The sequence below is a fragment of the Platalea leucorodia genome, assembly GCF_965183815.1.
Source record: "Platalea leucorodia genome assembly, chromosome: 3".
In the NCBI taxonomy this organism is placed as follows: Eukaryota; Metazoa; Chordata; class Aves; order Pelecaniformes; family Threskiornithidae; genus Platalea; species Platalea leucorodia.
In genome coordinates, this window is record NC_138825.1 from 112,459,498 (window position 1) to 112,477,273 (window position 17,776).

At 44.1% G+C, this 17,776-nt stretch overlaps 1 protein-coding gene across 1 annotated transcript in view; it reads left to right on the forward strand.

Annotated features, from left to right (window-relative positions):
• LPIN1 (lipin 1) overlaps positions 1 to 17,776 on the forward strand; it is an 84,991-nt gene that overhangs the window by 6,469 nt on the left and 60,746 nt on the right. Inside the window, exon 2 of the mRNA XM_082307697.1 lies at positions 16,993 to 17,049. Within this exon, the coding sequence (XP_082163823.1) occupies positions 17,002 to 17,049 (48 nt within the window). The 5' untranslated portion in view covers positions 16,993 to 17,001. The remainder of the gene's footprint in view (positions 1 to 16,992; positions 17,050 to 17,776) is intronic.

The following is a 17,776-nucleotide window of genomic DNA, read 5'->3' on the forward strand; positions in this document are numbered from 1 at the left end:
GCCTATCCTGACAGGGCACGCTGTAGCTCAAGCCCCCACACTCCCAGTTTAAATGCTCCATGTATTAGAAATGAGGCACATCCCACCTGGGACTGCAGTTCATGAAATGAGGAGGGAAAGTGACCCTGAGACCATCCTCAGAATTAATTTTCTCTCTTTTGGTACCAGTAGCCACCCACACAGGAAAACTGGCCGCCATTTTTCTGAGTGGTTACCAGTATAATGTCATATGTATGAGTGCAAAAGGAAAAAGAAGTTCCTGAAACCATTTCTCGTTTAACCTATGGTCTGTATTGTTCCAGCTGAAGCTGGTACCTTCCATTGCACCTTCATTGCCAACCCTGAGCTCTCTGTACACCTGTGCCACTGCCCGTTGTTGCTGTATTGGGATGGTTTCCCTGCAAAGCTGACAGCAAAGGAGAATCTCCAGTCAGCTTTGCAGGGCCTCTTTGCATTGTGTCCTATAGGGGCCTGACACTCCTCTCGTGGGCAGGAATTTTGTGTGCATGTGTGTGAGTTTTGTTTAGGTTTCAGCAACTGAAGTAAAAAATAAAGTAAGTAAAAAACGTTAAAAATATGTATTTTTAATAAGGCCTCTGGGGAGATGAGGGGTCAGTGTCTTGGAAAATTCTGCAGCACTGCCATGGCGCTCAGGGGCAGGAGTCAAGAGCCTGTTTATCCCTCAGTAGTACCACTTAGAAGTTATAGCTCTTTAAATCTTCAACAAGTGGCAAGCTGTGATTTTTATCTTTACAGTCTCCCAGAAAGTTCATCATCAAAACCACAGACCACAGCACAAAAGAGCAATCATTTACTCGAACACAGCAGGCACTATATTACAGGCACTGTTACCAGGCAATAGAGACATGCCCATTCACAATAAATTCTCCATCCTTCCTTCTGAAAGGCCAAGAAGAAAATACTTGACAGAGGGATTTATGTGGTTTCTATATTCTCTTCCCCCTCTTCCTTTTTTCCTTTCTGTCTTCTGAATTTTGCAAAAGCTTTGGTCTGATCTTGGAGTAATGCTGGTTTTGTGGCATCGCGGCTGGAATGGATGAGCAAACTGTCCTTTGCCCAACAGAGACAGGCAATGCAGGAGATGAAGGGATTGCATGGCTGATCCCAAGCCAGACAGGCCAGGAAGCAGCCCCCTTTCAGGAGAGCCTGAGCAAACACGAAAAACTGCAAAAAGAAGGAGGCTGAACGTGGAATCTGGTCTAAAAAACCTTTTTTATTCAGACACGCTCTGCCTCCGAAGTCAATTGTATCAATCATCTAAAGATGGCCCCCTCAGAGGAGTAAGATTTGCAGGATTAATCCAGAAATGAATGCAGTACACAGAATATCACTACTTTTCTTTGCTCCTTTACTTCTTCAGTGGCAAAAGCCTGAAACCTGGAGCCCTCGAGCTAAGTGGTGGATATCCAATCCACGAATCAGGTGAATAGTTTTAACATTTTCTTCTTTTAAATACAGAGCCAGTAACATGTCTGCATAGCCACAAAGACAAAAAATATGTTCTTTTTCATTCTAATGCAATCCTATAGTTGTTTCAATTCATCGATTTATTAATGTTATTGTCTTTCAGGCCAAAATAGCCACACTGCAAAACCCTGTAATATGGAAAAAATTTAGTGAGACTAGCTGTTTCATGAAGGTAATTTGCTGTAATTCCCTGAAGCCCTTCTGGGCCACAAAATATCCTAAAATGAAATAAATATTTTCCAATGAATTTTCATGAACAAGTTGCAAACTCCAGTTGTGCTCCTTTCTGCTTTTGCAGAAGTTGTATTGCTGCCAAAAGGCCTCTAAAGTGGAGGATGTCTAAACCAAAAGTGACCTCCAGTGGTCACACATGTTATTCATGGCTGATGCCTGGTATTTCTCTTCCTTTTGTTAGAAATGAGGCAACGTGATAATTAACAGCCTGCAGCAAGCATGGTCAATTAAATTGGATGTATCCTTTAAAAAAAAAAAAAGGTCAGTTCATCTGGATGTATCCTCACATCCAGATATTTTGCATACCTGCTAACCAGTATGAAAGTTTTTCATTTCTTTACCTTTACATCAGTGTTTTACATCTCGGGGTGTTTTTTCTGCATTATGCTGAGGTATAATGCACCGTTCTCTTTGCTCACCCCCTGCACGTAGTACAGCTTTGATGCTAGCATCCTCCATATAGCAATCTGCTACAGGATGGAGGTGACCTTTTAAAAAGCAAATAATATATCATCAAGCATCTCAAGGTTAATTTTTATTTACACAAGCAATTAGGAGTTCTGCATAGCTTTGCTAATAAAATCATTAATTTTCCTTTAAAATCTGGAAATCATGATGGATTGCCCTATCTTTTCCCAAGTATTTTAGGATCCCATGGACTCATCATTTTTCGGATGCTTGAAGATAAAGAAACCTGAGGCAGAGGTATAAGTCGGGGCTTTGTGGGATTGAATCATAGAATCATTAAGGTTGGAAAAGACCCTTAAGATCATCAAGTCCAACCATTAACCTAGCACTGCCAAGTCTGCCACTAAACCATGATCCTAAGCACCACATCTACACGTCTTTTAAATACCTCCAGGGATGGAGACTCAACCACTTCCCTCAGCAGCCTGTTCCATTGCCTGATAACCCTTTTAGCAAAGAATTTTTTCCTAATATCCAACCTAAACCTCCCCTGGCTCAGCTTGACCACATTTCCTCTTGTCCTATCACTTGTTACTAGGGAGAAGAGACCGACCCCCACCTCGCTACAACCTCCTTTCAGATAGCTGTAGAGAGCGATAACGTCTCCCCTTAGTCTCCTTTTCTCCAAACTAAACAACCCCAGTTCCCTCAGCTGCTCCTCATAAGCCTTGTGCTCCAGACCCTTCACCAGCTTCGTTGCTCTCCTCTGGACACACTCCAGCACCTCAATGTCCTTCTTGTAGTGAGGGGCCCAAAACTGAACGCAGTACTCGAGATGCGGCCTCACCAGTGCAGAGTACAGGGGCACTATCACCTCCCTGGTCCTGCTGGCCACGCTATTTCTGATACAAACCACGATGCTATTGGCCGCCTTGGCCACCTGGGCACTCTGCTGGCTTATATTCAGCTGTCTGTCAACCAACAGCCCCAGGTCCTTTTCAGCCAGGCAGCTCTCCAGCCACTCTTCCCCCAGCCTGTAGCGCTGTATGGGGTTGTTGTGACCCAAGTGCAGGACCCAGCAATGAGCCTTGTTGAATCTCATACAGTTGGCCCCGGCCCAACGATCCAGCCTGTCCAGGTCCCTCTGCAGGGCCTTCCTACCCTCCAGCAGATCGACACTTCCACCCAACTTGGTGTCATCTGCAAACTTACTGAGGGTGCACTCAATCCCCTCATCCACATGATCAACAAAGATATTGAAGAGGACCAGCCCCAACACCGAGCCCTGGGGAACACCACTCGTGACCGGCTGCCAACTGGATTTGACTGCATTCACCACCACTCTCTGGGCTCAGCCGTCCAGCCAGTTTTTAACCCAGCGCAGAGTGCACTTATCCAAGCCGTGAGCAGCCAGCTTCTCCAGGAGAATGCTGTGGGAGACAGTGTCAAAGGCCTTACTAAAGTCCAAGTAGACAGCATCCACAGCCTTTCTCTCATCCACCAAGCAGGTCACCTTGTCATAGAAGGAGACCAGGTTGGTCAGGCAGGATCTCCTGGTAAACATCTCTGAGAAAGCCCTAGAGTTCAGGGATCTCCTTTCATCACAAATGGAGCACCTCTAGTCTACAACCTTTTGCTTGGAGGTTTTTATGACTGAAAGGCATCTGCAGGGGGGCTGTCCTGCAGAGAGACACTTAAGAAATTCAATGGAAATATACTCTTTAATAAATACATAAATTGCAAGAAATATTTATATGAAAACTCTCTTGATAAACAACAGTTTCTTTAATTTGTATTAGCCTAATTTAAAATAAAACGGATTAAACTTGAAGGAGAGTTTTCCCATAGGTATTTAAATGTCCTTCATCTTTATATCCTTAGTTAAATTGGATTCACTGGCCAAGTCCTGGCATTTTTTGGAAGGTCAGTGGAAGTGCAACAATTGAGCTAATTTAAAGCAATACAGACATGACCCTTGGTAAAAATATTTGGGTATTCATAAAACCCTTCCCCTGGAAATTTTATGTTATGTGTGCAAGAGAGGCCAAAACTTGAATGTAAGTCAATTAAGACTTGGCTCTCAGCTAAGATTGAGAAATAAACTGTAGCTCTTGGCCTAATCAATGCAGTGCTGGCCCAAGACACGATGACAAAGCTGTTTTCCCTCGTGCTGCTGGACAAGTTTCAGTAACCCACTGCAACTTTCTCAGATGCTCCATCTGTTAAAAGGGGATTATGCTAGTAACATTTTTTGTCAAATATACTTTGAGATTCATGGAGGCTGTGCTGTATATGAGAGGGATAATGCATTTAATAAACAGATTATAAACACACTAGTACTTTTTTCCCCCTCCTATGTAAAAAGTAACATTAAGCGAAGGAAGTTTAAATAATGGAAAAAGGAAGTTTGCTTCATTTTTCATTTCATCTGTCCCTTCTGCTTCCCTCCAGCAGCCGCATTAGACTTGTAAAGTAGGAGCCCATGAAGATGGCCACAGAACATTTCTGCAGCAACATATTTGGATATAAACTATGCCATGCAGCTTACGTCTTGCTCAAAATCAATGTTCTTTCTCTCTTCCCCCCCTCTAGGATGGTAGGTTGTGCATAGTCAGGCCCTAATGGTACAGCTGAGAACAAGTAGTTTCCTGTAGCTCACTAGCTCAGGGACTAGTTCACTGATTTTTATATTCTTCCTCCTCTTGTAAGTGCTGCAAAAATCTCAGTAGATTAGGAAACGCTACAGAGAAGAAAGCTGTGTTAGGACCTGTGAAACACAAAGAAGATGGATGGTAGAAGGGGAATGGCATTTTATCTTGGCCTAACTCTGTGACAGACAAAAAGGTGGTTTATTAATAGGGGTTTGGCAGACATACTATCCCAACACTTAATGACTGCAAGAAGAAGACCGAAGCAGGTGTCTAGTTCCCTGCCGGCAGTATGTGCCCAGTGGGTGACAGGTTAGTGCAGCAGGAGAGGCGATGGTCAAGTTTCCTAACTGTTTTCTCAGTGGTTCTGGGCAGCTGGGTAGGAGAAGGAGGTTTCTGTGATGGTTGGGGCACTATGGAAACATTCTGGACTAAGAATTAACTCAGTGCTTACTGCAGGACCCAGATATTTAGCTTGTGCATGGGCTGGGAACTTTTCCTGTAGCCCGTAAGAAGGAAAGGGCTATTAGTGGGACAGCCTGTGGGGATGGAGCTGGGTTTGGAAGTAAGTCTGGGCAGAGATGGGGGTTAAAGGCGAGAGTGAATCAGAGTCAGGGGGTGAGGGATGACAGATCCAAAGGGCTGGGGGCACTGGCTGGTGGGGAAAAGGTTTTGCTTCCATAGAGCACCCATACTAGATGTATGCAAGAGCTGGACTGCATCCAGCCCAGCAATGCTCTCCCGTAGCTTCTGGCAGGAGCTGGAGGGAGCCTTCAGCCTCCACTGAGGAGGCCAGAGGCATCAGCCTTTAACCCTTCCTCACATGGCACCTGGGGAAGGAGCCTCAATCCCAGCCACTCCTGGAATCCCCACAGGTTCCCTGGGGCTCCCCCCTCCTGCTTTCCCATGGACTCATTTCATCTCCACCCACTTCAGAGGGAGCGAAATAGGATACTGTAGGGTTTTTACCGCATTTGTGTGCAGTGGAGGAGAGGGACTTCCCTACAGAAGGGCTCGTTTCCCCAACTAAAGACAACAATTGTGTTGGAGTAAATCGATCCTTGAAACCGTCCCTACCTCTCCGCTGCCTACAGAGGGAACTGTAAGCTCACTTAGGCTTCGGCTAAAGATAGGGAAGATGCTACTCACTGGGGATCTGCATGACATTTCCACATGGGAGAGGCAGTTCCTCGCTTTAACTGGCTTCTGCCAGTTCACAGCTATCGAAAAACGGTGGCTTTATTTGCTTGGTAATGCCGGTGGTTTATTTTCTGCTTTGTAAAAGGTCTTTATAAATCCCCAGACAAACATCCCTGACACCAGGACATCGGGAGTGCTGGAGCAGACATACCTCCTGACCACTCGCCGGCCTCGCGGCAGCCGAGCAGCACATTCCTCACCCTGCCATACGCATCAAACTTTTCAGCTCATCCTGCGCTGCCTACATTAATGACTCCTTGCTCCTTATTATATTAATACAACTGGTGACAAGCAGCAGCCAGTGAATGACTGACCAGACTTTTGAATGTTAATATTTGGAAATCCTTCACTTTCTTAAATTAGGGAGGATTGCACAAAAGAGACATCCTGGCGCAACCTTTTTGTTTTGTCCCTGTACAGTGTGTGGCAAAGTGGGCCACAATTAAAGCTTCTAAGCTTTGCTAAAGGCCAGCAAACAGCAGTATAAAATGTGAGTCTTAGTGCATGTTCTTTTCTTTTGTAAACCCTGGGATATTTAATACTGATAAACATGAAGCTCTTTTGACTGCTCTACTGATTTTCAGGATGTATTTGCATTTGTTTCCACTTTCCCACTGCCCACAAGAGCTTTGCTGAAGAAAAGTTGGCTTTATTTATTGGAGCTGCAACCCCTGATGCAAGCGCTATGCTTTAGGCAAGGTACAAAAGCAGATCTATCCTGTGGGGAAAACGGGTGAAAAATGTAAAGGAAAAGAATAGCGGGTGGTTACAGAAATGGTCTTCCCAAGACAGGCCAGGGGTCCATTTACAGAAAACAGGCTATATTTGAGTGCTCTGTGTCGTGCCATCTTAAGGTGGGTCAGATGGATCATGCTCTAGCAATGCTACCCTTCCTGTTCATTAGGAAGGGCATTCAGACATAACCATCTTCATAATGGATCTCTAAGGTAAGAGGGGCAGCCCCAGGATGTGATCCCACCTAAGAAAGGTGGCCTTGAAGTCAGGGGGACGATTCTCTGTCCTTAAAGTCAGAGAGGTGCATCTGGGTTGAATATAGGAGGCTTCTTACATTAAGCATCTTTGCATTGTATACCATGGGGACTCCAAATCTAATGCTATCTCACTAAAACTAACACTAACAAATCAACCCAGAGGCAGGAAATCGTTCTACTTAACTGATGCCACATAATGAAAACCATGACCTGGGTGAGAAAGGCTCTGAAAATGTAGAGTCCTATGTTGTCACCTCAAGGAAAACAAGAACAGCTGGACCGGTGTGCTTGCTCTCTGCAGGAATCCCTTCACATAGGAATAATTACATTGTGGGCATTGTATAATGAAGAGAAAACAAGTAAATATGCTGGAGCCTGCTACAGTGACCAGATTCTCTCTTGTTGTCACTATCTCACTTTTTGCTGACTTCCTAACCTGTGAAGTTAATTTAAAAATGGAGTCTGCTAGCCTGGAGTATCAGGAGGTGTTCATTTTTCACGGGGCAGTTAATAATCCTTCATCCATCTGAATACAGGAGTACCTTTAAAATCCAACACACTCAATAAAAATGATTCACAAAATGGAACTTTGAATTCCCTGACTTCACTTCTGGGGAAAACCAGCCCTGTGTCAGTAAGAGAAATACTAGTCAGGATCCTCCACGGACACCGGTGGATCTCTGATGCCCTCAGCCATGTCACTGGACTCTGGGAGAGGTTTGTGGTGCAGGTCTTGAGACCTATCCCTCCATATTGTTCTTAAGCTACAAATCCAGAAAACAGAGAGCCCCAAGGCATTCCTGAGGCCAGCTGGTTGTTGCTGTATCAATCCAGCGCTGCTTCACCACCAGCCTAGCAGCAATGGCATCTTCAGGAGCGTAAAATAGACACTTGTAGTTAATGTTAGGACCTGTTGCTCTATTTTGGGGTCAGCCAGCCCCGAGTAGAGCATCCGCTGATGACATGAACTACGTTTTCTCCAGCCTGGGATCTGTAAAGCTTCACCCATAGCATTGCGCTGCCCAGAGAAAAACTATATGACATTTAACAAAAGAGAGCAATAGATGCCAGGCCACTGAGCCTGGTTTAGGCAGAATACTGAAAGTAGTAGGAGGAGAGGCAGGGAACCTCTGAAAGTGTGATGTTGTTACACGGTGGAACAATTTCAAAGCCAATTCAATTATTTTAGTATTAATTAAAGCCCAGTTAAGCCCAAGGGATTATTAACACATTCTAAAATATTTCTAAAGACTTTTAAAGCTTTTTATGTGAACAAATACTAAACTTGCTCCACAGGAATTATACGCTCCTGCCCCATTGGATTCTGTGATCCTTCTCCCCAAGAATTTGAGTGAAAAACTTCCTCTTGTTCTGCACGTGCTGTTTATCTACTCGTCAGCAAAGCCGTAGCCTATTTTGATTGGTTTTTATGACCGCCTCCTTCTTCCTAGAAATAGTCCTGAACAGCGTGTAGCCTTAGTGAGAAAAACAAATCACATGCAACAAAACGCACACTTAGCCTTCCCCTCCTCCTTACTTTCTGATCTCCTGGATAAAATCCAGCAGGGAACTGCTTCCAAAGTGTATTTATGAACTTATGTTTACTTTTACATATACGTAGTCTTTACTACATGTGAACTCTATGTACTGACCCAAGGAACTCAGAACCTTTGTGAACACTGAGAAATTCAGTTTCATGACAGTAGTCTGAGGTTGATACTGTTTTCTCGATTTTGTATTTAAAAAAACCAGAAGCTGGGTTGTGCAGCAGAGCACAGAAAGCCTGCGATAGTGCCAGCCGCAACGGAGGTTTCCAAACTTCCTGACCCACCCCTCAGATGCGGGATTGTTTTTCCTCTCCTGTTGTTTCCACTTCAGAAATCTGATCTTGGGACGGAAGTTGTGACCTCTCCATATTGCCAACATACCCATGTTCCACAAAATGACTTAAACTTACTCCCTAAAAGGCTGTGGCTAGAAAATCCCTTTACAAGCCTATGAAGCCCATGTATAAGACGATGATACATTTTTTCTGTGGTTAATAATGTGCATGTGAGGCTTTAAGATTTGACCGCACGAAAGGTTTGAAAGAATCACAGCAAACCTATCTGTATTTTTTTTCCCAGATGGACAGAGAAAAGTCGAAAAAACCCCCATGTGTATTTTAATTCACTTGCACTTTAATGCAGGCTTGTTATCACTCTTTCAAACCTGTCATGAAGCTGTATCTTGAAATCTGATGTGCACATTACTCTGTTGGTACACTTGCTGACTCTGGATAGTAACTTATACCTAAGTACTTAGATATCAGTACTGACTCGAAGCAACTTCAGTCTATGGCAAAATTTAATCTGCTCTGAATAAATTGCATTCTGATGGGAGGCTTACCACAAATCAATGGGCAGGGGGATGGGAAGCATCACCTGCAGTCTGAAACAGCTACGATATCCACAGGGAAGACCTCTGAGTAAAAGTCTACAAGCAAACAAAGTGAGTAAACAGAGAGAATAAAAAGCCCAGCTGATTTTTAAAGGTCAGCCCCAGATGTGACCATTACCTCCCACTTGCTGCTGTGACATTTATGCCACGCTACAGAGGCAGCTGCCTTAGACAACAGACAAAGGGTTCAATTCACAACACGAAAGGCTCGTACAGCTTTTCAGCGCGCAGCACCCAGTTTTGTGCCTGTCATCTTCCTGAGCCCATCCCCGCTCCTGAAACTCATGCTCAGATTTACACAGAAAACAAATGGGATCACAGAAATGCTCCTTTCCAAAAGCTCCCCACAAGATTCTGTAAGGTATTTGTATGTGACCTATGGCAACATCTACTAGCAAGTGAAAACATACACAAACCGTGCCCGGTGTTATTTAAAGAGCAGGCAGCAGCACAGCAGTTATAGCAGTTTTTATTCCTGCATACTTCTGGGTGCTGCAGAGCCTGGGGATCCAGCGTCTGTCACAAACCCAGTTTCTCAAGCTTGTAAACAGGACCGCTCCAGGTTTAGCTCCACTGCCATACCGGTTTGACCAGAGTATGTCTGAAGCCAAGAGCTTCTTAATAGCTCCTGCCTTTTTTCCTTCCTGAGGATCCTCTGTGTACATGACTAAGCATGTATCTGGGGTCTCAGTATGAAAACCAATGGGGCAGGCATCAGCTTGGTCTGTTCTCCATTTATCATGCAAAACCCAAAGTTTCCAGATTCTTCATAGGTGCAAATCCCATATTCTGCCAGATCTAGCTCTGAACTCCTCTGCGTTGTACTTAACAGCGAGTGTCCAGACGACCCAAAGCTTGTCACAAGGCTAAGCCCAACATGCAAGGGCATGTATGGTGCCGATACCACAGCTCCACTACCCGCCAGCTTTCTGCCCCTAACTGTGAGGAGGCGGGCATTTTAACCCTCCTCTGGTGAAAGGCATGTGTGGCCTTCCTTGGGGGTCCGGTGGAGAGCTGCAGCCAGCAACCCCCATTTCCAGGCGGGAGGGTGAGGCTGCCCTGTAAAGGAGAGGGCTGGGAGGCCCCCGGGTCTGGAAAGGCCGAAGCCACAAGGGAGGGTGTGATGATCGGGTGATGTGGAAACATCACCTCATGAAACACCTTTTGGTAGCCTGGGGTAGTTCCTAAGAGGAACACTCCCAGGTGCGGTGTTAACTGCAGTCATTAACATATCCACCAAAAGCAAGCAGCAGGCGTGGCGGTGGGGCCACCACGCCAGCCAATGGAGGCGGCAGTCAAACACGCTCCTCCAGCCAAATCGTTTGGTGGAGATGAGGGAACGGCCTTTATCAGCCATCAATAGATGTGTCATGAGATTTTAGATAAACAGCTGATAATTTTCACTGTGACTCACGTGGGGTTAAGAAACGGCAGGAGCTCAGCAGAAAGAATTCAGACCTGGCCTAAGGCACCTGGACAGGTGTATTTCAAAAAGACCTGCACTGGGGTGTCATGCATTAACCCAGTGCTGAGACATACTCAACGAGGTGCCAGGCTAAATAATTTAACTGCCATGTAGCATTCCTCCTACCTTTGCTCAAACTCACTTTCAAATGTGGCTAGCAAACCACCGTGCCTGGGCTCTGCTGCAGCTTGCAGCAGTCCAGCAGTTCCTCTTCTCCCACTGACACTTAGCAAGAAGATTGGAGCTCCAGGACAGAAATGCCATGGATGCTGGATTATTAAAAAGCATTCAGCATAGGTCTAGATTCTAAAATAATTTAGGAACTTGAGCTAGTGCAAAATGCAACTATTGGTATTTTCAGCAGTGACGGGGCAGGGAGAACATCATGCCTGTGCTGCGGGAGCTGCCCTGGGTCCCATGCTGTCCCTGGTGCAATGCAGGCTGTGAGGGCTGGGCAAGTAAGGAAGCTCCAAGCTGCCTGGGATCTTCCCACCCTGTACCTGTGCCTCTCTCTCCTTGTGATGCCTTGGGACCTTGGAGCTACCAAAATGCTTGAGGATAATGGCTCACTTGACCTGCAAGCAATGATGCAGGCCAAGTTTGAGTGAGGTGATAAAATAGAACTGGTTTCTTGTTGGGCCCCCTCCACTTCATCTGATAAAGCTTGACTATGGTTTTCACATTGCAAAGTACTTAAACGACACTGTGCTGATCTCCATGTGCTGTAGCCCCCCATGTGGCCTCCTACAGACCAGTGGCTATATTTTGGTAGCCTTCTTGTAGAAAGAAAATGTAGACAGTATTTGTTTTGCTTGTGAGTTAAGACGTCAGGCCATTTCACTAGGAATTCACTAGTGCAGTTTTTGACAGAGCTCTCTGTAGTTACATTTCTTTGACATTATTTACTGATGTCCCAAGCTTCACCTGACTCTAGCGACACCTCTCCAGGAAAAAATGTTGTCAGTCAAAGCTGACTATTCTAGATACTAGGAAATTGTTGTCTTTCTTTAGGTCATTTAGAAAGGTAATTTGGTCATGTGCTGAATTTAGGATTGTCATCTTATCTTAAAAGAAGGTGGCCCTCCTTTCTTTTGTTGCTTAAAAGATGGTCTGTAGTGGAGACAGCATCCCCTCATCAAAGGTACTGGCTCTGGGTCTCTGTGAAAGAACAGATCAGCTGCTCTGCACTAGGCACCCACACTACAGAGAAAATGTAAGTCACCTCTGGGCATCAGAGGTTTTTTTGTTTTTTTTTTTTTTTAAATCAGATGCTTCTCAAGTGAAGAAATAGGATGTTTCTTTCTGGCATTAGCAGCAATGAAGCATCCATACAGTGTGTACTTAACTACATTAAGAGGCATGATTACTGTAGGAACCAGATTTAAATTACCTGAGTAATTCACAAATGAGTAACTTTGTTTACAACATCTGTTGCATCAGTGTGATGAGTTAAACACCAGTCAGGTGATGTCGTGAGACTGAGTTGGAAGTTTGAGACAGAAGAGCCTCTTAGGTCACCCAGCCCATCCCTTGGCTACTCTGCCATGCTTCCCTACAGCTTGTGTCTGCACTATTTTCTGAGTCAGATTCAAAACATTTCATGTAACAGGGTTTTCGCCACCAGTTTCTGAATTTTTTCCACTGTGAGATTTCATTGCTAGGAAAGAGGTCCTGAAAATGCAGCCTCATCCTGCTGTGTCACTTTTTGTCACAGAACAACAGAATACAAGGCTGGAAGAGACTCAGAGATCATCAGGTCCATTTCTATGCCTACAGGCAAATTCAACTATAATTAAAACATTTCTGACAAATGCGTGTTCAGCCTGCTCTGAAAGATCTCAGCCTCTTCCGGCAAGCCATACCAGAGCTTGCCTACTCCTGGTATTATAAAGCTTTCCTAATGCCTAAACGTTTCCTGTTGCATTTCATGCTCACTGCATCTCCATATCTCTCCCAAGCAGACACGCATTACAGTTACCACCCTTTCATTTTTTCCTTGCAGTATTTTTATGTAAGATACATTTTTCACTCTAGTGAGAGTATGAAGTGTAGACTAGTCTGTTCTCCTGCAGATATCATGCCATAATATGTTATCTCTGAATCTTCTCTTGTTTTACTCCATCTTCTATCAGCTATAAAAAATCTCTTACTTCTTAAACATTTCATATTTAGCTGGGAAAAGTACAGCTTGGCTTAATGCTGCCAGACTCACCAAGATAGGGTCATAAAGCCTCTCTTTAGGGGTTAAAAGGCAAATTTTGCTTTGCACCACAAGTTACAGTTCTCTTATGAATATTAATGAATTTACTCTGACAACTTAGGAGGATATTATTCTTGTTAGACATCAGGAGAACTGAGCACCAGGGCTTGTGATATGTTCACGCCCCTGGAAGGAAGAAAACTCAGGTCGCTCCAGAGGAGATCTGGATCTCTTGGCTACAATGGTGCTAGTGAACTAAACAGTGACGGTGCCATCCTCTAGCTTTGATGCCACTGGGTGGGATCTAGTCACCTCCACGCTGTTATGCTCCTTCAACCCTCAAAACCGGTTGGCCCCATTCAGATGGAGATGTTGGAAACGCTCTGTGCTCATTCCCAAGCCGGGAGCTGCTAGCTGGCCTGGCCTGCAGCCGTGCCAAGCGCTGTTCTTCCAGCATCAGGACACAGACCAGAGCGTCCCAGTGCCTCCGCCTGTGCCTTGACTCTGTTCAGTTTTCTTGTACAGGAATAGCCCATGTGTCCTATTTCACTAGCTTAAGCACAAGGTCATCTTTTCCCTGCGTTAGCTTTGTTCTCTAAGGTCAGCAGGGTGACTACAGACTGGCACAGCTGAAGAAAAGATTTGACACATTCTGTCTGCTTTAAAATAATTTTTACTCATGTCAGTTTGCATTTCCAAGCCTACTAAATAGGGAAGGCAGACAGTTGATCTACAACAGTCACTCTAAACAATGGATAAAATATCATTCAATAAATACTACATTTTTCCATTAATTGCAGGACTGAATGAAAGCTCCTTAGGGTTGTTTTTCAAATGCGAACGGGAGCAGAGATTAAACAACTCTAAAGATCAAATACTTAACTGCAACATTAACTGCACTTTTAAACTGCTGGCAGGGATCCTGGAGAGTCGCGTGGTTGTTACACCAGTACACAAAGAATGTTTTACAGGACTGTCTCTGATCACTGTTTTTCAGAGGAACTGAATGCACAGGCAGCAGCACTATTGTACAATTACCAACTCTGTTGCAACACACTGTTGACTTTTCTGCTAATGAAACGTACTGTTTTCCTGGGGCAGCTCCTATTATTGTGTTTCTGAGATTTATTTATTTAATCATGGATGTGATTTATCAGGCATTTTGATTGTTTTTAAGATAGAAAGAAAAGGAAAGAGAGAGGGAGAGAAAGAGGAAACAAAAGTGAGGGAAAGAAAGAAAGAGAGAAAGAAGGCGAAAGAAAAAGAAAAAGAAAGAAAGGGTCAGTCTAATCCTTTAATGAATATAAATATTTGAAAAGAAATCTACTCATATGAGCTGTTTTGTAGCTGGATGGGCTCCAGAACAGACTGCAAAGGTCAGAGAAAGAGGAAGAAGGGATGAATTAATACAGAAAACCCTTGAGCCACTCTGCCAACATGTCCCTGATGTTTGGAATAAGAAGGTGGCACCTCGTAGTGTACTGCCTGCCTTCACAGCCGCTCCTTCCAGCCATCCCCAAAGCAGCTATTCTGGACCCAGCTGTGTGCATGGGTGACAGATTGGTACCCTAACTGGTTCTTGTTTTGCACAGCTGATTTCCTTTGGGAAATCCAGAGGATAAAGCCAAACTGTGGGGTGGGAATTTTCCAGGGAATGAATCCAGTTGTTACCCAAACACTGCATCCAGCTGGCACATCTGGGATTCCTTCTTACATGTTCAAGACATGGATGGGGCTGGCACCTCTCCCTGGGAGGTGGAAGGGCTCCTAGAATTCAAAATGTGACAAAGACTAAAGATATACACTGAGACCCACACCTCAGACTGTGTAAAATGGGGTGAAACTTGCCCTAGCAAAATATAGAACACATGTACCATATGTATTTTATATGCACCAGAAATACAAACATCAAGTATGTAAACACTTACTGTGAATTTGATATGGTATTTCATGTTTGAAATATTTAATGTTATCCCTGAACAGTCATCTGCTATGATATCTTCAAACCACTATCTTGGTCAACAGAGCAGCAAGATGCATCTTAAACCCAAACAGGCACATACAACAGGAAAATGTAATTATATTAAACCCAGCATTTGCATGCAACACACATCTGTATTTCAATTAATAATTTAGCCTGCAAGAGTATTTCTGTTCATTTAATTATTGGTGCAATAATGCCAGTATTTTTGTTCTGCTTCTGAGAATAGAAAGAAAGGATAGACTTGTTGTTAAAACAATAGGCCATATGGAAAGAGATCTGTTTCTAATTCTGATGCTAGACGTGCTTTGTAACACAGTGTAAGCCATTTAATCAGGGTGTCTCTCAGTTTCTTCATTTGGAAAATGGAATGAATAATACCTCCTGGCCCATAAGGTTGTTGAGAGACTTGGTAAATTGTGTTTGAATAGTGTGGTGCAATCCTTAATGGACTGCTCAAGTGCAAGGTATTACTGCGAACAGAGAAGGGCTACGTGTCAGACCTCTACTGTCTTCTCCTGATGGTGCCACCCCAAACTTTCTTTTCACGTCACCCACACAAAATGTTATTCTAATTATACATGTAACAGAGTGTGTGAGTGAGTGTAATGAACATTAATGGAACCCTTAAGAACTGCACCTACCAGAACTGGGTGAATTTATTTCTGTAATGCTTGTTTTTCTATTTCTGATTCCTCCTTATTTGTTATTGTTGCATTGGCTGTATTTAAATGAGAGAGAGTTCAGAAAAGGGATCACTTCGTGCCTTTTCTATTTGCTCAGTAAGATTCCACAGAGTATTCTGGGTGCCATATAACTTGAGAATGATAAAGAGTAGAACGAGTTTGTTTTTTTCTTATGAGCATTTGTGCTTGAAAAATTTTGAGATTTAAATATGAGGGAATATGTTTTCATAACACACATCACCAGCAAACCTGGCCATATTTGAATGTTAATTTTTCTACCCACCAAAGGGAAATCTTTCAAATGATTCATTCATATCATCATATTTATCAATCCTGTAGAATTAGTCCTTCCAGTGTAAAATTTCACTATGGAATAAAAAATACTATAAAATGCAGTACAGAATTTCTCTTCAATAACTTTTCCTTTTATTGTAAACATGAATCCCATAATCTCCAGCAACACTGGAAGCTTACCCTTTTTACTAAGTATTAATTTATTTCAACATGTCTCGCAACTGTGGCTTCTTTAAAAATGAAGTCACCATTCGCTGCTACCTCTATGTATTCAGGCAGAGGTTGTCACAGTAATTGTGTGCCACCTCAGCTTTGGGGCTCCGACTCCGAAAGTACCGCCACTCTGCTGAGGCTCCTGTGCTGCCTGTCAGGAGGGGACTACTCAGGGAATAAACTCCTGGCTCTGCTATGCAGCCCCTGAACTCCAGCTCGCTTCAAAGGGGCCGAGATGTGCTCTTCTTGTCCTACAGAATTCCTTTTCCTGTCCTGCTGGGTATTAGAGGTCTTCCTGCACCACGAACAGATCTAGGGATGCTGCCATATGAAAAGATCTTTTCCCTAGGCAGCAGGGTGGGATTACAGCTCTGCCTGTGTCCTTCGCATTGGGCATCCCCATCCTGCAAAAGCATAAACAGAGCTTGTTGTGGTCTATGCTTCTTCAGAGCTCACAGGAATCCCCTGCTTCCAAGCTCTCTCTGGCTGATGATACAGATTCTGCTGGCAGAGGATTAAATCCTTCTACAAAAATCCTGAAAACTGAGAGGGAATTAAGAGCATCTCTCAGTACAGATAAAAAGTGAGGATGACACAAAGGCAAGGTGGCTTACAAAGGAATCACAGGAGAGGTATCCATTAGAGCAGCTGGGTTTCAAGGACCACAATTGAGGCCTGGACACATTAACTTCTGTGCGTAGTTCATTAACTGTATTATTCCTTATGATTCTTTGTTTCTTTCAGATTCCGTTGATGAAAGATCCCGGTTGGATTCGAAACGTCTGGACTCGCAATCTAAACGTAGGAATTTAATTGTTCATTTGCTTTTTAACTCCAGTGCCTTAGGGCAGGCCTAGCTTGAAGCCTGATGGGTCTTTGGGAAACCAGGATAAGGCAGTGGTTAACTCTTGTCCACATCCTGGTACCCAGTGCATCATGTCCAAATGTCACCCTTTGGACACTGTGTTACTATATGTCCCCTGTGGTATTACTATTGCTGTGAAAGGTTGGGTGGTTCTGTGAAACCGGTGGCCCTCACATGTGGCCAGTACTAGCAGGATAAGGATGGAAACAGCACAAAAATTTGGAAATTTGGCACTTGACCTGAGCAATAAGCACAGAATCAGCAAACCTCTGGCAAATGTGAGATGTGAGACATGTCCCAAGCCAGGGAAAACGTGCCCAGACAGCCCTGCTTGCTGCTGCTCTCCTGGAAGGCAGAGAGCACATCTGTGAGGCAGTGGTCTTGGGACACAGCCATGAATTGGACAGAAGAACCACTCAGGAGAAGTAATGAGAGAGAGAGAACGGCACTTCCCAGCCCAGTTATAGAACTGCCACTCCTGAACTATTGGTGAAGGAGAGGAAAAAAGGCAGATCCAGGAAATAACCTGATGATTTCCTAAGTGGCTCTGGACTGTATTCCTCGTAGTGACCTACTCTTACGGTGATGGTGGGACAGAATATTTAGAGGCTGACATGTTTGAAATCAGAGGTAGGAGCACAACATTTCTATGCAGCACCATGC